The 23,116-nt window shown below is 36.5% G+C and overlaps 1 protein-coding gene across 6 annotated transcripts in view; it reads left to right on the top strand.

Moving 5' to 3' along the window:
• Window positions 1-23,116, top strand: part of LOC150089016 (rab GTPase-binding effector protein 1-like) — a 367,033-nt gene that overhangs the window by 95,468 nt on the left and 248,449 nt on the right. For 5 of the 6 annotated variants that reach the window (XM_090369775.1, XM_090369776.1, XM_090369773.1 and 2 more), the window contains 2 exons: window positions 5,343-5,546; window positions 12,171-12,297. In XM_090369775.1, the coding sequence (XP_090225901.1) occupies window positions 5,343-5,546; window positions 12,171-12,297 (331 nt within the window). Of the gene's footprint in view, window positions 1-5,342; window positions 5,547-12,124; window positions 12,298-23,116 lie in introns of those variants that run through there. The other variant, XM_090369777.1, reaches the window with a different exon arrangement.

The raw sequence follows: 23,116 nt of genomic DNA, 5'->3' as shown, positions 1-23,116 counted from the left end.
CCAGCAGAAGTTGACTGGTTTTTTACACAATTGCAAAGGCCAAGTAAAGAATAAATACACCAAATTAATCAGGAAATCACAAACAAATACTTCACTACTAAATTTAATTCAAAAGTTAGAGAAAACAATAATTTCAAATCAATAAATAAAATTACACTTAGTGGCTTTTGAAAAACTTATAGCTCCCTTAGCCTTGACAGCAGAATAGATTGAAAGTCAAATCAGTAATGAAAGAATACTGAAATTCACATTGCAGTCACTTTAATAGATATTTTTATTTTCAAATTTAAGTCTCTGGTCTGTGGAATACACCAAATACTGCTTTCACTGACAAGATGGGGCTTCTAAATTTATGTACTGCCATTTGCAGAAAGGCAAACCAAAGGAAAAAGTGAACATGTTATTTTATTTTTCAAGAAAACCCCATATTGTACTTTTATGAATATGTATGTTTATGAGTTTTTCTTTCATTTTGCAAATAGTCTGCACAAATTTATTTCTTATTCATTTTAGATAATTGGGAGTCAGGGATGAGGAGGTGATTATCCCATTGATTGTATTAAGGCAATGGTTAGGCCACATCTTGAGTACTACATACATGTACCACAGTGGATAAAGGGATGGTTGAGTGGGAGACAATAGAGAGTGGTAATCAGTTGACACTGCTCTTCATGCACTAATATTAATGGAGTTCCCCAGGATTTGGTGCTTGGCCCATATTGTTATTTTGTGTATTCATCAATGATATTGATGAAGATATATCAGGCTTAATGTCCAAGTTTGCAGATGATACAAAGGTTGGCAGGGTTGTTAGAACAGTAAAGACAGTATGGTACTACTGCAACAGGAGCTAGATATGTTGGGCAAATGGGCTGAGAAGTGGCAACTGAAGTTTAACATTGACAAATACAAAGTATGGCATGTGAGTAGCAGTAACCCAAGAGAAGCGTACCAACTGTGTGGTACTACACTCAGAGAATTGTAGAATGAAAAAGACCTGGGGGTAATTGTGTAGTCAGATGTGAAGTTCGCTGAGCAGTGCAGACGAGCTGCCAGAGCAGGTCATGGAGTCTTGTCAATGATATATAAGAATTTTGCTAGCGGGGACAAGGAGGTGATTATCCTGTTGTACAAGGCAATGGTCAGGCTACACTTTGAGTACTGTGTACAGGTCTGGAGGTCTCATTTTAGGAAAGATGTAGAGTTGCTAGAACGAGTACAAAGAAGGGCAACAAGATTGGTGAGGGGAACAAAGGGGTGCTCTTACGAAGAAAGGCTTAAAGTTCTGCAAATTGCAGTACTGGAGACTAGGCACCTGCGAGGTAACCTGATTGAGGTATACAAGCCCTTGAACGGGTTGAGCAAGTTCAATGTGCTGATGGGATTCTTCCTTTTGCTCGGATTATGAACTTGAGGGGGCATAGATTCAAATTTAGGAAAGACAGTTGTAGAATAGATATGTGGAAATTTGCCTTTAGCCAGTGGGTATCTGATTGCCGGAACAGACTGCCATCTCTTGTTGTGGAAGTTGATAACATAAATAAATTTAAGGCTGAACTATACAGGCATTTGGAAGTGAATGGATGGGTGAAATTGGAGTGGGGTTTTTTTTTTTTTTTTTTTGGGCTGATGCTGTACAAGCTTGCTTTCTTGCATCATATGCCTCAATTAATGCTAATGTCTGGAAGCCTCATTTTAAGAAAAATATGGTGGATCTCTTGAAATGGGTATAGAAAAGAGCAACCAAATTAATCAGTACAAAGTGGATATTCTTACCTAAACTACTTAGGTAAGAGTATTCCCCTTCTTACCTAGTACTATACCAAAAGACTTTGTTTCTGTAAATTGCAGCACTTGGAAACTAGGCACTTGTGAGAAGACCTAATCGAATTGAAAAAACTTTAAATGGATTGAATAAATTTAATTAAGATGGTATTCTAATTCTTTCTCAGACAAGGGAACGTAAACTTGAATTGAGAAAGTATGATTGCAGGACGATGTACAAAAATTTGTCTTCAGCCAGGGAATGACTGATTGTTAGAACAAACTACCATCTGGTGTCATGGAAGTGTGTAGTTTAAATAAATTAAGGACGAATTAGACATATTAGATGGGATGGGTGGGTAGTGCTGTTTTGTTTTTATATTTTTTTTATTGGTGCTGTATAAGCTTGCTTCATTGCATCCTTTCCCATACTACTACTAATAATTATAACAAGTTTTTTAAGAAGACCCTGTCCAGATCAATAAGTTTGAAACAACAACATACAAATCAGTCTGTGAACACAATTGTATTGACATAATAAATGAATAAATAAAAAATGAATCATGGAAGCTGGGTCTCCTTTCTTTTTCATTGTCATGATGATTACTGTAATAATTTTCTATGGAAACAGATTGATGCCATTTCAAGCAGTCCTGTACATTGATAATTCTTCTAATTTAAATTGTTGAGAAAGATATTTTATGGATTTTCCAAGACTACTGTAGTGTGTGCTGAACATGTGCAATGTTTCTGTCATTCTAGCCAGATATCTTTTTACTATTGACTATGGTTCCATTTGCTCCAAACGTTTTAACTAATCTGTTTGTTCTTTGGAGCTTTCATGCATTTGAATTTTCCTTGAAATTCTTGCTGGACTTGAATGCAGATAGAAGGTTGGTAAAATTATTTCACTAAGAACACACTGTTATGTCGTGTGTATTCTCTTGTTATCTTGTATAGTAGTGCCTTCATGGCTACCAATGGAAGCTGCACATGCTCCCAAGACTGCTGAATTTAGTGATATCAGAGATATGTGTCTCATATTATTTTGGTAAATGTATATATTAAGACTGGCGCACCTTTTTTTGGAAAGGCCTCACACATTTTTGTTCAATTTCCTCCCCACCCCCAAATTGTCTTCAACAATGGAAATTCACCACTCACAGAAAACTGTGCTTTTAATTCACATTTGTTTTGTAAGAATGCATTTTAAAAATAAGCTTTAATTTTTTTGCTCAGAACCATAACAAATGTCAGTTTGCTGTGCTAATTTTTTCAGATATTTTTTTTAGGTTGGATTTATCTACAATTCAGTATGAATATTGAACACTTGTACTTGAGATATGAGAAATTTTCCTTTCACTATATTAACTGTTTAATCCACTTCACATATTGGAGACATTTATAGAAGCATCCTTTGATTTGCCATGATTATAATATTCAAAATTATAAATAATAAATATTCAGAATTGTAAATTCTTAGAACATGCTAATCAACCATATCCTTCATTCACTGTTAAACTCGTTTCATAAATTGAACCATTTCACAAATTCTGCACACACTAATGTGTAGTGAGTATTCCAATGACAGTTCAACTTGCCTTTTTTTATTCTAAAATAGTTTGATCTTCACCATTGTGAAGGAGGTCACATTTCAGTAGTCACTGACAGTGTGCAATGTAGAAAGTGGGTGAGCACAAATAGTGACTGTAGAAAAGAACCAGACAATATTGAAATTTTATTGGCTATTTTTGTCCCCATTACAATATATTTCATGAATTATAATATTTACAGTAAGCCAAGTCCCCATGTGAGAACATCTCAGAGCTAGTATTATGTGAGTGGTTGTATGGTGATTTAGTATTGTGAAATGAATAGTTTTTGATATTAAAGTAAATAACTGAGTCAAATGTTTCAGTATATTAGTTAAAAAAAAAACAATTTATTAAGCAATGAGTATGCTGAAGTTTAAAGTAAGAAGGGTATTTTGGATTTCATTGACAAAAGAGTCAGCTGGTTTGCTTCATCTGAAAATTTGGTGTTAACAAATTAATAATTGGAAAGATTGATGAAAACAAAAATTTAATTTTAAGGTCTGTGAAGATGATAATAGTAATCAAAAAGATGCAAATTAAGCAAATGGAAAATGATGCTTAAACATACCCAAGAATTTTTTTTTATAAAAATATTATGCATTAAAGAACTATTTTAGTCCAGTTTTTCATGTGAATGCGAAGGAAATTGCTCACATTGCACATTACAGACTTTCAAAACAGTAATGGATAGTTGGAGTTATTTGTGAGTAAGGAACAATATTAATTTGTGGTCACTGTGAGGTGAATTTGCTGATACAGAGTTGATTGCATCTGAAAATTAGAAGCAGCCTGCCAAAAATAATAAAGAAGTATCTTCTCAAAAATCAGTTCAGTTTTTATGAAATAGTTCTTGTATATCACTAACTTATAAACCCACTATAAGTTTAGTCAGTGAAGGTGAATCCTGTAACAATGGAAAGAAACTTGCAAAGGAGAGATTACATGTATTCTTTAATTGTGCTACAGATGAGAAATTTAAACCTCACATGATTAGTAACACTACCATACTTTGTACCAGCATTTAGTAAAATAGTGTACACTTTCTCCCTGTCACATGGCACTTGAACAAGATAGCATAAATGGTTTCTGTTATCTCTGAAGAATGGCTGAAATCTGTAATTCAGATAAAAATTAAAAATCGAAAGATTTTCTTTTAGTGGACAATGCCATTAGTCATTAATCAAAGGAATTGAATCATGCTTCTAAATTTCTTTCTCAAGTTTGATGTCAGAGGTTCAGCTACTCACCCAAGGAATTATATAGGCTCTCAAAGCTCATTACTAGAAAACTGCAGTGCCTTATAACAAAAGCAGAAACTTGCCAAACCACTTCAGAATATGCGTGACTTATGCATTTCAATAGATCAATAATGCATAAAAGAAATATCATTGTAGGCAATATTAGTGGCATAACAGTGTGACTCATCACAACAAAGTGATAACAACATTGATGCCATCACAGACAGTTCCTTGATAATTTCTATCGGGCTAGTAATTTGGGAATGGAACATGAATTTATTGATCATGAGAGTGCCAATGAAGACACCAGTGCTTTCCAAGATGAATTGCCACAAAAATAAGGACATTTAGACCAATATTAGGGTTGTTTTGGCAATTGATGTAATGGATTCATAATAAATAAATCATTAATAAATCAATACTATAATCTATAATTACTATAAAAATAATTTTGCATTATTGACTTAACATGGTTGCAGTAAAAGATGTAGTTTCTACTTAAAACTCAAAAAATCAGACTGTAAAAAAATATATTTTTAATAAAATATACTGTATAACATAAATCAATTTAATTAGAATAAACTGATTTGTTTTTCCTTCTAAGTTGATAGCCTTCATGAGTTGGAGTTTGCTACTTTTTTTTTATTAGAACCACAGCATGTCCAATTAGACATACTTTACTGTATATAAAATAATTGTTTTAATAATTTTATTATAAGGTATTTAACAGTTTTTCTGTGAACAGAGGAACTGCTGAAAGGAAAGGATGCACTGGAAACATTCACCAAAGAGAAAGAAACTTTAGAAGAAAACTTGAGGCAGTTGCAGATTGAACTGGATGAAGCACGTTCAATGGTTACTATAGCAGAATGTCAAAAAGAAAATGAAATAGAAGCAGAAAGGAGGAAATGCCAAGAAGAGATTGCCTCTCTTCAACATATCATGAAAGGTAGCGATAGATTACATGTTCTGGTGTAGTTAACACATTAATTTTCATAATTCATTTTTATAATTTAACTTTCATGTTGTTTACTGCTCACATACGTTTTCTCAGATTTTGAAGTGTTGTTATTGTTATTTCATAGATGCAGATGGATTGAGAGGTGGTTAAGCATTGGGAGATCTCCCCCCCCTACAGAGTTCACACCTTGCAGTACTGCAATCATGGGTATGATTGTGCAGCTTACATGCCTTATCTTAACATGAGCCCTCTGGCTAGATGTCACAATAAAGGGCATGTAAACTCAGTTGGTGCCTTCGTAGGGAGGAGCAGCAGTGTGTAACACACGCTTCTTGATTAGACCGGGGTTCGAGCCCGTGACCACCAAATACGGAGGATGCGGAAAGGTCAGTTGATAACCACTGCATATCCCCGGAGCAATATGGCCTTAGTTGCTAATGCTCCTAAAAACCAAATAACAACAACAACATAAACTCAGTTGATTCAAGTTTAGCAACTTTTATCAACTGCTATATAAGCTTATACAGGGTGATTCACTACCAGTGCGACAAACATTTCAGGAGGTGTAGGGGGCACAAAGATGAATCGGAATCACATTCTGTTGAAGAAACCAAGTAGCAAAAGTCCTCCGGAGTGGATAATCCGCAGGCTCCAATGATTGGACCCGTTGCAGATAGTATGAACTCATTTGGTTTGTTGACAGTATCCTCCATACAGTGGATTGGGAAATACCCAATCGTTGGCCTATCGCTCGAGTACTCGTACTCGGATTGCCTTCTGCAAGACGTAGGACATTTTCCTCATTGTCTGGCGTCCTTGTCGTTCGCTCTCGATTCATGGTACCTCTCGTGAAACAACCAGTCTCACGTAACCTTCTGTGCACACGTGCGAAAATCGTATGATGAGGAGGAGCACGCCTGTGTGGGAAACGTTCCTGGTACAAGTGCAGAGCGGTGCGCCCGTTACAGTCTGCAGCTCCATACGCGAGGTGCATGTCGGCCAGTTCAACGTTTGAATACCGCATGACGAAGGCATTTCAGACCCTGCAATGCTATGTGATTCCGATTCGTCTTTGTGCCCCCTACACCTCCTGCAAGTTTGTCGCACTGGTAGTGAATCACCCTGTATAGTAGTTGAAATATGTAAGCTTGCTTTCTTGCATCATATGCCTCTACTAATGCTAATGCTAACTGAGTCACTTGAATGCAGTTTGACAATGTCATGCCACACCACCTTGCAGTGGAGTAATATAAGATGAGGCATACAGGTTAAAAAGATTACTTTGTCCTATGAGTATGTACCCTGTGTAGCCACTTGCAGAAGCATCAGCATTCAAGGTTATGTGCTTGCTGAATTGTTAAATTAGAGAGAGAGGTCAAGTCTCCATGTAAATAATATATCTTACAGGATCATAAAATAAGATGAAATTAGAGAGAGAGAGGTCTAGTCTCCATGTAAATAATATATCTTACAGGATCATAAAATAAGATTATACACGTTGACAATCCAAAAATTAGATGCAGAACAATCTTAAATTGTTCAAGCACAATGTTAAAGATTTACAACAAAATTTGTAAACTTTTCAGTCATGCTGTCACTATGCATAGATAAAAAGTCACTCAAAGTAAGTTTTCTTCAACATATATGTTCAATATTTAATTTCTAAATAGAGAATTTGGCTGACTCACAGCCTTCAAGGACCAGTGGCCATTCGCTCACAGATCTATAAAGCAGTATCAAACACTTAAGTTTTGAGAACAGTCTTATTCTTCAACCACAGGTGCAGTGGGCATACACTGAGCAAAATTAGTGAGGGTTGGCATCATTCTGTAAGAACAGACATTGGAGGCTATGAGAATGTAAGTTCAGAATAAGAAAATGTTGAGCTAGGATGAATAGGGGTAGGAATTTCAGGAATTGCTTGTGCTGACTTTACAATCAGAAACATGGATTACTGAAGCCCTCCATGACAGTATGGCAATTGTTCAAAAGGTCTGGGTTTCAATCCTGTTGGAGACTGAAGGAATTCTTAAAGGCTTCCTCAGTCAGGGCTGTAGTTAGCCGAATTCAGGTGGGGTAGGGTTCACCCCCCCACAAATAGTGGTAGGAATTCAAGGTTTACTTATACTGGCTTCAGAGAACACAGTAAAGCATTGCCAGTATAATGATTGTACAGAGATCTGTGCAATCACTATACTGATCTGGGCTTGAATCCTCTCAGAGACTGGAGAAATTTATAAAAGCCTCTTCAGTCAGGCCTACAGTTAGCTAATGTCAAGTGGAAAGAATGGAGTTCACCCTGTGGATTATTCTGGGTTTTTGGCCTGCAACATACAAATAATCTGATTAACACACAAACACGTAAATTCCTACAGATATAACAGACTAGATAAATATGGCCTAACATGCTGATGCTACATAAAACTAGTAACATCAAAGGGGTGAACTACAGGTTTTCTGTAAAAATAGATTCACATGCAAGCACGGGAGAATTGTGCATGGAAATAACTCCTGAGAAAAATATACACATTACATTTATGTGTTACCATGTGTATGCCTTGTCATGTAGTTAACCACTCGGTGTTTCTGACAAATAACCATAAAGGTACTGTAATAACATAAATTTCAAACTCAGGCATATCACTTGTTTTTACCTCAGATGTAAGATCCAAGATGAAATGCCCTTATACATGAATGTGCAGGCTGTGGTGTCTGTAAATAGAAATTTTGATAACTCTTGTTGAGTATTAGTATTAAAGCAGCTGAACAATTTGAGGAAGTAAAGCTTATGTAGCATCTGCTGTTTTTTGCATGTGCTTTGATTACTCTTTGACTAAATGCAAATTTTTTATATTCAAGATAAATAAAAAGTCCTTAATTTTAATCTGTGTCCTATTGTGTTGTCTCATTATTTCCATCATCCTAGAAAGAAAATAACTTCCCCCATCATAAAGTTTATTGGATGGTGGATTTTACTTTACAAGATGACTGAAGAAGTGTGGATCTTCAGTTATCTTGTAATAACAACCCCAGGGACTCACATCTGGTGAGTATGGATTTGGCAAACCCAGGGTCCTAAGCTGGATATCATCATTATTCTCTTTCTTGGTGATTCCCTTCAACTTCTCTCTCTCAGGGGAATTTTTTTTTTTTTTTGGCTCGTGCAGCCAAAAAAAAAAAAAAACCTCAGGCTTCCTTGCACCATATGGCTAATAATAATAATAATTATAAATTAGAACTGTATTTATTATAATAAAGGAAGTTTTGTGAACTTTTTACTTAGGACTTTATTCATAATAATTATACGTAGAAGTTTAGTGCTGTCTGACAGTTGTACTATCCTATAATGTATGTACTGTCTGACAGTTGTACTATCCTATAATGTATGTACTGTATATTGTATAATGTTCTTGCCAGTGCCAACCAAAATAGTGTTATACATGCTGAGTGCCTCTTTATATTTCAGATAATGGAATATAATTTGCTATTAAGCCATGCTGATATGTATGCCTACAGAGTTTTACAACTAAATGCTGATTTAAAGAAAATAAAGTCCAGCTATATATAAACAACAACAATAGCTCCATTGTATTCCTGTCATCCTTAAAATCTTAAGCATTTGCAAAGAAAGAAATATGAGAATATATTTTGGACAGGAGGAGTCAATATGCATTTTGGTACAAGAAAGACTGTTAATACATGCTGAGTTTCTATTCATTATTGTAAATTATATAATATAATTTTCCATTAAGCTGTGCTGATTGTGTTATTTCATTGTTTAAAATAACTGCTTTTAGGTGAAATTAAAATTGCAAAAATCAAAGTAAACGAAATTAGCAAAAATTGAAAATTGGGTCAATGATTAGATAGTTTTTCTCTGATGACAAATTGGAAAAAAATTTTAATGGCCTAGGCAACATGGCCATTAAAATTTTTTTAATGATGTTTTGAGCAAAACTGACTGTGGATGCTGAAGAAAACAGGATTCACAACAGTTTTTTTGAAAGCATTGAGTAGTGCTGGTGGGTTAGACTTATTGATAGATGTAAGTTGAGAAACAACTTAGTATTTTGCAAACCTTTTGTGGGAACTAGTAAAGCTAGAGATCCTCTTAATGTTACTGACCCCTTCATAAAAAAAAAGTTGCTCTAGTTGAATTGGTAGGAATATGCATAAGTAGAGCATGCTGAATATATGGCCAATACTGGATTGCAAACTAAGAACAAAGAAGTAGCTTCTGACAGTGTGATACGCTGAGAAGCATTAGCATCAAATGAATTCAGTCTAACAAACTGTTATAAAAAAGAAAATTTAATCCCAAATGAAATCCAGGCTTTTTAAAGAATTCTATCAAGAAATGATATCAGCTCATATGGGTTTGTTGCTCTGCAACGAAGATAGTTGGTTGCCCAAAGGAAAAGTGTTAAACATGAGACTTAGAATGAAGTGTATACTTGGAGGAATTGATTTTGAAAGAAAAAAATCATTACTATGCAGATGTTTACATTGCTGTTGAGAAAGTTTGTTTACTAAATGACATTTTTAAGGAACTAAATATTCTGAATTTTTCTTTCCAAAGCGGTGAAGCAGATATCCTTGGGAATGATAAAGTTAATAAAATCATTAAAAAAAAAAAACCTTGACTTGTGAATAACAACAAAAATGAATAGATTTCTGATGGTGAGGTCTTTCTTATTGTATCTGACAAATTTATTGAATTTTTAATTATTTGTGTGTGTGTGTGTGTGTGTGTGTGTGTGTGTGTGTGTGTGTGTGTGTGTGTGTGTGTGTGTGTGTGTGTGTGTGTGTGTGTGTGTGTGTGAGAGAGAGAGAGAGAGAGAGAGAGAGAGAGAGAGAGAGAGAGATATTTCTGGCTGAAAATACAACAGTTCTCTAATGGAAAAACATTAAAAGTGTTGATTCTTTTTAATTATTCTCTCTATTAATTGAATAACAGTAAGCAGGCATAAGTTATGATCAGTTGTGTCACCAATATTTTCTTATTATTCATGAGAATAGAGCTCATTCAAGAAGAAAAATGACCTGTGAATAAATTAAATGTTTACAAGTGGCACTGATGATATCATCATGTATATTTATAATGCCAAAATTGTACCTAAATTAGATAATGGAATTAAGATGGTGTTTTAATAGCATTTGAATCATATACCACCTTCTTTGTAATAGTCTTCAAAAGTATCATAACTACACTTCGAATTGCTTCCCTTATGTTGCAGTTGATTAGATTATGGTACAGTATTACAGTGATCTTTGCTTACATTACATAAGTAAAATATAACTTTGCATTTTTTAGAACCATGACTTAAAGGACAGCTAAAGGTACGAGATCTAGCGTATAGAGTCTAAAATGTGAATGCATTATCAAATTTGGAAATTTTAATTATGCAAAATTTATCAGCTAGCCATGCTCTTAAGGATTTTAAAGAATGTAAGATATACAAATTATATTACCTTAAATATATTTAATACTCTCATATATAATTGACAACTATGCATCATGTGAAACATCAGGACTTTTGTTGTTGTTGTTGTTTGGTTTTTAGGAGCATTAGCAACTAAGGCCATATTGCTCCGGGATATGCGGTGGTCATTCCCTGATCTTTCCGCATCCTCCGTATTTGGTGGTGACGGGCTCAAACCCTGGTCTAATCAAGAAGCGTGTGCTACGCACTGCTGCTCCTTCCCACCTGGCTACAGAGGCGCCAGATCAGGACTTTTATTCTTATGTACATAAACAGAATAACACAGGCATTTCACATCTATAATTCTTCAGTGTGAAGTATATTGAAAGTAGTTATTCAGTTATGTTATTTATAATGTCATCAGTGGCTGTGCTGTGGTTGTCCACGGTTACTATTATACTTTCATTAACAATGTCATTAGTACTCCTGGTTTAGGTGAACATGGTTTTCTTTTATAATTGGTGTGTGGTGGCTTGGTGATATCTTTGCAGGAAGTGTTTTGAAAAAAAAATTAGAGCCTGAAGTTAGAGCCTTATATTGCTTTATATAAGGCACTAATTATGATGATAGTGTTACCAACAGCTACTACTACTAATTTGCAGCAGGAATACAGTTGTATAGATGACATAACACATGAATAATTTTGTGTACCTTAAGCTGAGGAAGCTCCTATGAATTATAGATTTGAAATGATTGTGTTCTTTTTGTCACATAGATCAAAGTGAAAATATTGCTGTTTCACTTAGTATATAGCATCAATTGTTATATTATTAAATTTAACCTACATTATACCATATAGGAATTACATCGGAAGTACTGATCTGTTTGCGGTTTTAAAAAATTATATCAAACATTTACGATTTAATGAAATTAGGATCATAAGTCAGGTTTAAAGCTTAGCTGTTTTCAATACTGGATTCTTCCAGTGCTAAAAATAATTCCAATGCTAAAATTATATATTAGTAACAGAGTGTTTATATCGACTATATATGCCATGCTTCCCCCTCCCATCCCCCTACCTTTTCTGTCTTTCATATGGCTTTGAGATTTATGATTTAAGTCCTGGTTCTACTTGTGTTTCAGGAAAAATGCTTTTGCTCTATGCTCAAATTCTGATGATTCCTTGCAGAGGCAGTTTCTGATGCTATGCGGAGTACATCTAGTCGCTACGAAAAAGAAATAGCGCGATTAAAGAAATTAAGTGAAAAATTGGATAATGAACTCTCTGAATTGAAAAATCAGCAAGTCCATGAAAGGTAAGAGTGGCAGTGATATTAATGTGTCCTTTCTTGTTTCTTTTCTGTTTATTTAGCTGCTGTATTTTGTATGTGATCTGTGCACACTATGGACATAAGCAAACAGTCTGTACTTGCTGTGGACATAAGCAATGGCAATGGAACCATTGCCTTAGAAAGATGTGCCACAACATGCTTTTATTTCCTACCCAACATAATCTCCATCAATATTGATACATTTCTCCCACTAATAAGATCTATAATCAATCGCATTACTGTAGTTAGACATTGTTCAGAAAACAAACTTTTGGCAGCTGTAGATTAAAATTGGTTCTTCCCTTCACCCAAGGGAACAACAAAGTAATTACATGAGAATAGGTCTGAGGAATAAGGAGGTGTACCAATGACCTCCCAACCTTGATCCACAGCCTTTGTTAAACATTCTGATTGTTGTGTGGATGAGGCATTGTAAATGGTGCTATGTTCCAGTAGTTCAGGTTTCTTCTGGTTCGTTGTTTATAACTGATCCTGTGACAACCCCGTGAATACATACTATTAATAGTTGTCAAGCACAAACCTGTGACAGGTGAAGAACATGATGTTTGTCACTTTAAAAGTACCTTGATTGCTTTGGGCAGTCTTCCATGATATAGTGCAAGATAGTGATGGGCATAATTGAATGATTAATAATTGATTATTTTGATAATCAAAATAATTGAAATTTGATTATGAAAACAAGAAAATTTATATTTATATATATAAATTTTCAGTTTACAGGATGATTCAGGAGGAATAGTAAATATTTTAGGAGGTTATAGTATTGATTATTCTGAATAAAAAAGTTCATATAAACATGTCTAATTCTCAATGGATACGGAGATGCAGCTCTGGCATGCACAAAGCCATTATGAGAGGTATTAAAGAATGATAAATGACTTATTGACTTTTTGAATGATACAAAATAATTGACAAATTTTTTACAGTTCCCAATAAATGTTTGAAAATCCCATCACCAACCTCAATGCACTTTGCAACTCTTATGGCAATATGACGTGTTGTTTTTCTGAGATTGTCTTGGCATTCCTTTATGAGGGCAACAGTATTCAAAATGCAAGCGAGCAATTTGTCTCTTGCATTCACCTTTTCTTTGTATACTGCACTTCTCATCCATCCCCACAAACAAAAATCTAACGGAGTGAGGTCTGTCGAGACCTTGGTAGCCAATGAATGGGACCACAGCAGCCGATCCATCATTCAGGGAAAGTTTGATTTAGATGTTGTATCACCAGACGGGTATAATGTGAAGGAGTTCCATCATGCTGAAAGTACATACTAATAGTAGTGGAAGTTCAGAAATTCTAGGTAAATGGGCCCTGTAAGATGATTTTTTAACACAACTGGCCCAATCAACTGATTGTCGATGATACTGCACCATGTTTACAGAGAAGCGATGTTGAAATTTTGTTTCTACAGTGGCATGTGGATTTTCGTGTGACCCCCCCTTATGAGAGTTATGGGTGTTGTTGATACCATCACTGGTGAAAGTAGCTTCATCACTGGTGCACTACGGCCATAGTTGCCTAATAAATCCTAATAAATCCCTAAACAAATAAACTTCATCACTGAACAGTATTAATGGAATTAATTGGCGATTAGCATTTACCCACCAACAAAATTCCAATCGCTGGCCTTCATCTCCTGGTTGAAGATGTTGCACCCCGCTGTATGTGAAACAGATACAAGCTGTGCTCACGTAACATTTGCCATGCTCGTGTCTGTGGAACACCGATATGTGTAGAAATTCTTCATGTGCTAATAGTAGGACTGTGTTCTACCTACTGAAGAATGTGTTCTAATTCATCCACATTTTGTTAATTTGCATGTTCAGAAGAAATATGAGTGCTGGGAACTGTACCAGTCTCACGCAGTTTGGTGTAAACACTAGTAAATGCTCTTGAATCCTGTATTCTGCAGTTAGGAAACTGTTGACAGTATCCTCTATAAGCAGCAGTAGCACTTCCATTAAAACCATAGACAAACACTATACTGGCATATATTCAGCATCTGTGAAGATGTGTGGCATTCTTAACAACACTTCTAACACCAAACATCTGTATCTCCGTATCCATTGAGAATTGGACACATGTTTATATGAACTTTTTTACTTAGAATAATCGATACTATAACATCCCAAAATATATACTATTCCTCCTGAATCACCCTATATACAGGGTGTTTCAGTTAAACGTTTCAGAACTTCTAAGAGGGGTAGGGTACATCCTGACAACTCGAAATCATATAGCAATGTGGGGTCGGAAATGCTTTCCTGAAGCGGTGTTGTACACAGAAGCACCATAAAGAAAAGAAACCGTAAGTGAGAAATCGTTTTAATAATACATGAAAAGAAGCAAAAGGTACATGGATTAAAGTAAGTGTTCGAAGTTTCTTCCACGGGCTACAATGCACGCCTCACATCTCCGACGCATGGACATCCGAACATTCTGGAATACTCCAGGCGAATTTCGAATTTCTTCGGCAGCTACTGCGATTCTTGCAACCAGCTCCTCAGCATTGTCAACAGGGGTGTCATAAACTAGCGATTTCATATGACCCCAGAAATAAAAATCAAGACATGATAGGTCGGGTGACCGAGCAGGCCAACGCACGGGACCACCACGTCCGATCCACTGTTCACCAAATGTGACATCCAGGTAGTTACGAACATCTCCGCTATAATGGGCAGGGGCTCCATCGTGGTGGAACCACATTGTCTGTTGCGTCGATGCAGAAATCTGTTCATCTCTCAAAAGTTGTGGCAATACTTGCTGCAGAAAGATCAAGTAGATAGGTCCGGTTAGACGACACGGTAACAGGTAAGGTCCGATGAGGTGATCTCCCATAATACCGGCCCATACATTGACCGAAAATCGAATCTGTGCTGCACGACGTCGCACGACGACTTCTGTGTACAATACCGCTTCAGGAAAGCATTTCCGACCCCACTTTGCTATATGATTTCGAGTTGTCAGGATGTACCCTACCCCTCTTAGAAGTTCTGAAACGTTTAACTGAAACACCCTGTATACAAATTGAATATAAATTAAGAATAAGCAAGCCAAGTAAGTGATAAATAGAAAGTAAACTGTACCAAACTGTAGCAACAAAAGAAGAAAGGAGAGAAATAAATCGAGATAAAGGGTGTTGCAGAAGGAATGCGATCCAAAAATATTTTAGAAAGAATGCTAGTTAATTCAAATTTAGCACCCCTTGATGGCACCAGGCCAAAATTATGTGAAATATCACTATAAACAGAGACAAAAACCACAACAATGTAACCAACAGGAGTGAAATAAAACAGACTGAGCATTGTGCTTCATCTTGTCAGAAGGCCACAAGGCCAACAATAAAATATTTGGGGAATCACTGCATTTCAAACATAAAAATAATCAGCACACTGCCAACCTGACAGATACATCAGTTGACCTGCCAGTGCAATAAATATGAATAATTGTGGCCCTTATGCAGTGAAAAAATTATACTAGAACAAATCACAGTGCTCACAAGGCAATACCAAATCACTGACACAAAGTAACAGATAAATAAGAATGCAATCAAAGGAGAGTTAACTATAGGTGGCAGTATGAGCAGTGCATTAGCATCTCAAATCACAACTAACCATGTAACATAAAAATAAAATGGAAAAAGGAAGAAGATTAGCACAGCTGGCCAAATGTTTTTGGCTTTGTGGCCTTTCACAACATGAGCCACAATGGTGAATGTGTTTCATGTTTGATCATGTTGTTGTGGTTCATTTTCTTCTGTTTATAGTGATGTTTTGCATAATTGGACTTGATGCCAGCAAGAAAGTGCCACTAAATTTGAATTATTTAGCATTCTTTCTATTATTTTATTTTCTATTAAAATTATTTTAGGAGCGCATTCCTTCTGCATCACCCATTATCTCAATTTATTTCCCCCATTCTCCTTTTGTTGCTATAGTTATGTAGTAGTTTACTTTCTATTCACCACTTACTTGGCTTGTGATGTGACTGGAATATTCTTAATTTATATTCAAATTATGTTTCTGCAACATGTGGTAGGTAAAGCTTTGCAGCCACCCATCTTTATTATACTAATATTCTTCCTTTTCTGTTTTTCCTCTTTTTATTATTTTCTTTATTACTTATTTAGTTTATTTTTATATATATAGAGAAAGAATAGAATGGAACCATTACCTGACTGGTAGCATCACTTTATTTTTAGTTTTGATAACATCAGATCGAATCTCTCCACTGTTGTCTCTTCATCCCCAACTCCTTTCTTTTTAATTTTATTATCAAATGATTTTCAAATTTACATATTTATGAAAATGCCATAATTGATCATTTCAGTTATGCCAATTGCTAGTGGGAGATCACCACTTAACACTTTGCTACTTTTATTTATATTATTAGTAGTAGTGACATGCATATGATGTAAGCATATGCATGTCACTACATATGCATGCTTATAAAGCATCAGCCCAAAAAATAAAAACCCTCCCTTCCACATTACTTGTACATCCCCTCCAATAATTTGTCTAGTTCTTCCTTGTTTATTCAGCATACCCACATCCACAAAACAGATTGAAGTTTGTTTAAACAATCAACCACCTACTGGCAACCTCCACACATCCTTCCTCAGTTTGAATTTATGCCCCCTCGTGTGCAGTCTGAGTAAGAGGAAGAATGCCATAAGCATTGAGCTTTTCCAATCCATTCAAATCCTTATACACACCTTGCAGATGTGGTCTTCAAGCACTGCAATTTTCAGAACTGAAGCCTGTCTTGGTAAGGCCACCTTCACCAATCTCATTGCCCTTCTCTGCCCCCATTTCAGCAGATCGAAATCCTTCCTAAAATGAGGCCTACAGACCTGTTTGCAGAAGTCGAGATGCAGGCTAATTACTGCTTTGTACAATGGGATAATCATCTCCTTATCCCTGCTAGCTAAGTTCCTGTAAGGCCACCTTCACCAATGCCTGTTTGCAGAACTCAAGATGCAGGCTAATTATTGCTTTCTGCAATGGGATCATCATCTCCTTATCCCTGCTTGCTAAGTTCCTGTATATCATTGAAAAAACCCCATGAGCTGTCCTGACTGCCTCTCTGCATTGTTCAAAGAACTTCATATGTGACTACACAATTACTCCCTAGGTCCCTTTTCATTTTCTGCTACCCTGAGTGTAACTACACAGTTGGTGGTATATTACTCTGGGATTACTGCTACCCATATGATGTATTAGGTACATCATATGGGTAGCAGTTTTCATTTTCTCTTTCCAGCAGCTCTATATCCTTTCTAAAATGAGGCCTCCAGTGTGCAGTACTCAAGGCCTGACCATTGCCTTATACAAGGGGACAATCACCTTATACCTGCTAGCAAACTTCCTGTATATCATTGGCAAGACCCCATGCGCTGCTCTGGCAGCCTGTCTGCACTGCTCAGAAAACTTCATATCTGACTACACAAATACCCCCAGATATTTTTCATTCTTCACTACTCTGAATGGAGATTTTCTGCACAGTTGTAATGTTACTCTGGGATTAATGCTACACATATGCAGTACTTTGCATTTGTCAATGTCAGATTTCAGTTGCCACCTCTCAGCCCATCTGCTCTACTTTTCTAGGTCCTGTTGCAGTAGTGTACTGTCATTAACAACCCTGCCAACCTTCATATTGTATGCATCATCAATATTACCTTCATCAATATCATTGTTAAATAGAGTAAACAACAATGGGTGTAACACTGAACTCTGGGGGACTCCACTAATAACGTTAGTCCATGACGAGCAGTGTCCAGTCTTTAAATTGTTACAAAAATCAGCCACCCATTAGCTAATAGTAAACTTCAGCACATCTATCCTGCAACAATACGTCTTCAATTTAAAGAGATTGAGAAGATGAAAGAAGGTACTTGTTAACATTACACTTGAATTTCTATAGGTTATAATATTTAAGAAATATGCATGAAAGGAGGTTATTCCAGAAAACAGAAGATGAAGAAATAAATGAGGAAGAAGAAAAGTTGGTTCTATGAATTTGAAGTTGGATAGTGAAAGGAAGCTGACTGGTTTTGGCAGATTTTTGGAAGAGAGAGCGAGAATTATAGAACCTACTTCAGAAGAGCAGTGCCCACGGAAGTATCTATAGAAAAGGCATTCAGCAAAAACAGAACATCTATGAGACAAAGCGTAGCGAGACTTTGTTAGAGATGGGTCATTAATTAACCTGATTGCCCTCTTTTGAATGGAATCTAGAAGACAGAGAGAGAGGTTTTGAGGGCAATGCACCAGATGTGGGAATACTATTCCAAGCTAGGTGGAGTTGCAATTTGTACAGAGTGAATAGCTGTTTATAATAAATATACACCACAACAAAAGAGAAAATCCAGTTTTTTAGATGTAGAGTAAGCAATGTTTGTGATATGCCCATGCCGAAAGAGATTAGAAGTCAAGGTAATCCCTAATGGAGATATGTGATCTTGTCTAGAAATCTGATTGTTATTGAAGTTAAGCATAGGAGCAGAAGAATCCTTTTTGCAAGATAAAGACAAGATTGAATTTTAGAAGAATCGAAATTAACCAAGTTATTTTTGTTGCACTGGAGAATTACCTGGAGATAAATACATTTAAGGAATTGGTAGTAGATATTCAAGAAGTTGAAGCTGTTTATACAGGGCAAGGTTTCTCAAACTTGAAGGTAGTAGTAGTGGCATGTGATGCAAGAAAGCAAGTGTATGAGCTTAAGCAGCATCAGCCAAAAAAAAAAAAAAAAAAATCACACCATTCCCCCCCAAATGCCTGTCCAATTCCTCCTTAAATTTATTTAACCTATCAACTTCCACAACAACTGGAAGTTTGTTCCAGCAATTAACCACCTGCTGGCTAAAGGCAAATTTCTGCATATCTATTCTACATCTGTCTTTTCTTAATTTGAATTTATGCCCCCTTGGGTTCGTAATCTGAACAAGTGGAAGGATTCCAACAGAAATCAGCGAGCTCAACCCATTCAAGGCCTTATACACCTCAATCAGATCACCGCACAGGTGCCTAGTCTCCAGCCACTGCCATTTGCAGGGCTTAAGCCTCTCTTGGTAAGAGGATCCCTTCATTCCCCTCACCAATCTTGTTGCACTTCTCTGTACACCCACAAGCAAATCTACATCCTTCCTAAAATGAGGCCTCCAGACCTGTACGCAGTACTCAAGGTGTGGCCTGACCATTGCCTTATACAGAGGGACAATCACCTCCTTTTCCCTGCTAGCAAAATTTCTACATATCATTGACAAAACTCCATGACTTGCCCTGGCAGCCTGTCTGCATTGCTCAGAAAACTTCATATCTGACTGCACAATTACTCCCAGGTCTTTTTCATTTTCTACCACCTTAAGTGTAGTACCACACAGTTGGTACGTGTCTCTGGGGTTACTTCTACCCATATGCAGTACTTTGCATTTGTCAAGGTTAAACTTCAGTTGCCACTTCTTAGCCCATCTGCCCAAATTATCTAGATCCTGTTGCAGTAGCACACTGCCATTACTGTCATTAACAACCCTGCCAACCTTTGTATCATCTGCAAACTTTAACACTAAACTTGATATACCTTCATCAATATCATTGATAAATATACAAAACAACAGAGGACCCAACATCGAACCCTGTGGGACTCCACTAATAACATCAGTCAACCAAGAGCAGCACCCATTAATTACCATCCTCTGTCTTCTCCCACTCAACCATCCTTTTATCCATTGTAGCAACTTACTCTTAATACCATTCTGCTCCAATTTGTAAAATAGTCTTCCATGCGCAATAGTGTCAAAAACTTTCCTGAAATCCAAATATATGATATCAAAATTATTTTTTGCATCCAGTTCCTTTGTAACCACATCATAATATTCTATCAAATTTGTCAGACAAGATTTCCCTTAACAAACCTATGCTGTGTCTGAATTATTGCTGCAGTCTTGTCTAGATGATCCTGCAATACATCTTTAACCAGTGACTCCATTATTTTACCCAGAACAGAAGTTAAACTAACTGGTCTGTAATTACTCGTGTCACCCTCCGATCCCCCTTTGTGAATTGGGGAAAAATTTGCACATCTCCAGTCTGTGGGGACCTCCCCTGAGTCCAAGGATTCTCTCATAATTATTGGCTAAGGGTTTGCTTAGTTGCTTTGCCGCCTCCTTTAATATAAGGTTGTATCAATGTGCTCTCACATCAGCAAAACTAGTAGGATTTTTGGTCAGTGGAAGAAGGTTATTAATATACAAGAAGAAAAGAGTGGGAGAAAGAATTGAACCTTGGAGAACATCTGCATTAGTGGAGAAGTTAGAAGACAGAGAGCCATCTACCATCACCCTCAGTGAGTGATCAGAGAGAAAACTGGATAACCAATTACAAAAAACAGTTGGCAAAACATAAGTGGGAAGCTTAAATAGAAGACCTCTGTGCCAAACACAATCAAAAATCTTAGAAATATCAAGAGCAACTGCTTGAGTTTCACCAAACTTTTCAATTGAATTTGTCCATACATGGGTAACATATGCCACAATATCACCAGTGGATCGACTGACAATCGTTGATCAGATGGAAGGTTTCTAGATAGTTTAAGAATTGGCAATTAATTGATTTCTCCATTACTTCAGAAATAGTAAAAGTAAGTGCAATGGGATGATAATTGGATGGGAGGAATTAAAATTCTTCTAACATCCTTTTGATGGAAGACCACAGGAGGCATTGAATGGAGTACTGGGAATGGTAGGAAGTGGTTTTCCAAGGTCATCAATACTCGAGTTGGAAGAAAAGTAAAATATTAGCAGGTCAGCTTTATCTTTGGCTGAAGTGAAAATAGTACTTCTGGTTTTGACAGAGGTGGAAATAGAGATTTCCACCTCTTGGTGGAAATCTCTATTTCCACCAAGAGGTGGAAAAGTTGCGACCAATAGCTTTTGCAAGAGACTAGAATGCTCGACTACCATTTGTACAAGAAGCAAGTTTTCTCCTCAGCCTGTTCAAAATCTAGTTTGGACTGATTAATCAGTGCTTTAGTATTGTTGCAAGCTTTGGTATATGCAGAAAACGTGAACTTGGAGTTTTGGATATAAGCCAATTGCGATATGCTACATTCTCATCTTGAACAGTTTTAGCACATTTATTGGAAAACCAATATTAGATAAAAGATGAAATTTTAAGGTGGAGTGTGGATTAAAGGAGTCCATCCCTGCAAAAATAATTTCCCTGACACGATCAGAGAAAATGTTGACATCAAAAGATTTGAAACAGTAATTCAACCAAAGAAAAGAAGTCTCACAGGTCATCCCATTTTACATTCTTTTAATGCTGAACGACACGAGGTTGAGATTGGCCACAAGAGAAAGTCTCCATTGGAGAAGATATCATCATCAAATTGTGATATGAGGTGCCTAGAGGACCACTCACCTCAACCATGTACTGGTGCAAATTTCTTCCATAAACTGTTGATGTAAGTTATTTCCATATTTCCACAAACCAAAATACTATTAGAATGGTAAACGTCAGCTTTGTGCAGTGGACTGAGAAGGGAAGTTCATATAATGTTTGGATCTTCCCGATCAAATCTTTCTAAAAGAGTCAAATATAACATTCCATAAAAATGCCTCTACTAAATTTCCCATTGTCAGTGTGGCATGCTGACATATTCTGAATTTTGCCATTGATCAAGTTGTTATATTAAGGACCAGGGTATGTCTGCCAGGGGCAAAGGTTGATGACGTTTTAGAGCGGATATCATCTTTTAAGAGCACAAAAAGGTGATATAATATAGTTGTACACATTGGCACTAATGATATTAAGAGTAGGAGACTGACAGAATTACTAAACAAGTACAGGTCACTGTTAAAAAAAGCCGTGAATTAGGGTTGAATTTGAAAGTGTCTGCAATTCTGCCCAGACACGATAGAAGGGAGTATATGATGAGAGCCTTGTTGATCATTTCGACCCTGGAAAGATTGTGCAAGGCTCAAGGGGTAGAATTTTTTTCAGCCTGGTCTGTACTTGTTAACAGGAGAGACTGCTTCTACAGGGATGGGATACACTTAAATAGAAAGGGTGCAAGAATATTTGCTGATGCTGTCGAGGCAGTGTTAGGTGGGTTGGAAAACTACTAACTTGGGGATATACAAGGACTAATAGATTAACAGTAGCCACTGGCAGAAGTGAAAGTGATTCTTCCAATAGTAGTAGTAGTAGTAGTAGTAGTGGCACATGATGCAAGAAAGCAAGTGTAGGAGCTTATGCAGCATCAGCCAAAAAAAAAAAAAAAAAAAAACTGCTCATTCCAATGCTTCCATTGGAATGAGCAGTAGCCTGGAAAACAAGATGCAGGATATTTCACAGACTGCTGGGAGTCATTGCGGTATGAGTAAACACATGGGTTGTGTTAGGGTAGCTAAGAATAGGAACAGGTGCATGTATACTTGCATGTACACCAATGCTAGGAGTTTGGTAAATAAATTTGATGAATTTGAGGTATTGCTCAAAACATCAAAGGCAGATATTGTTGGGATATCAGAGATGTGGTGTCACACAGATATAAGGAATGCAGAACTAGAATTTGGGGAGTACAATGTGTACAGAAAGTATAGACAGGATAGGAAGTGAGGAGGGGTTATGCTATTAGTTAAGAAACACATAAAATCCAAGGAAGTGAAGCTGGACAGTATATCACTGGACAGTACAGTGTCGAGTCAGTTTGGTGTGACATAAGCATTGGAAGATCAAAATTGAGAGTAGGAGTGTGTTTATAGGCTTAAT

Source organism: Mastigoproctus giganteus, chromosome 3 (genome assembly GCF_048544385.1).
Source record: "Mastigoproctus giganteus isolate SK-2022 chromosome 3, ASM4854438v1, whole genome shotgun sequence".
Taxonomy (NCBI): Eukaryota; Metazoa; Arthropoda; class Arachnida; order Uropygi; family Thelyphonidae; genus Mastigoproctus; species Mastigoproctus giganteus.
The sequence above is the reverse complement of the archived record's forward strand: the minus strand, read 5'-3'. Positions and strand labels throughout refer to the sequence as shown.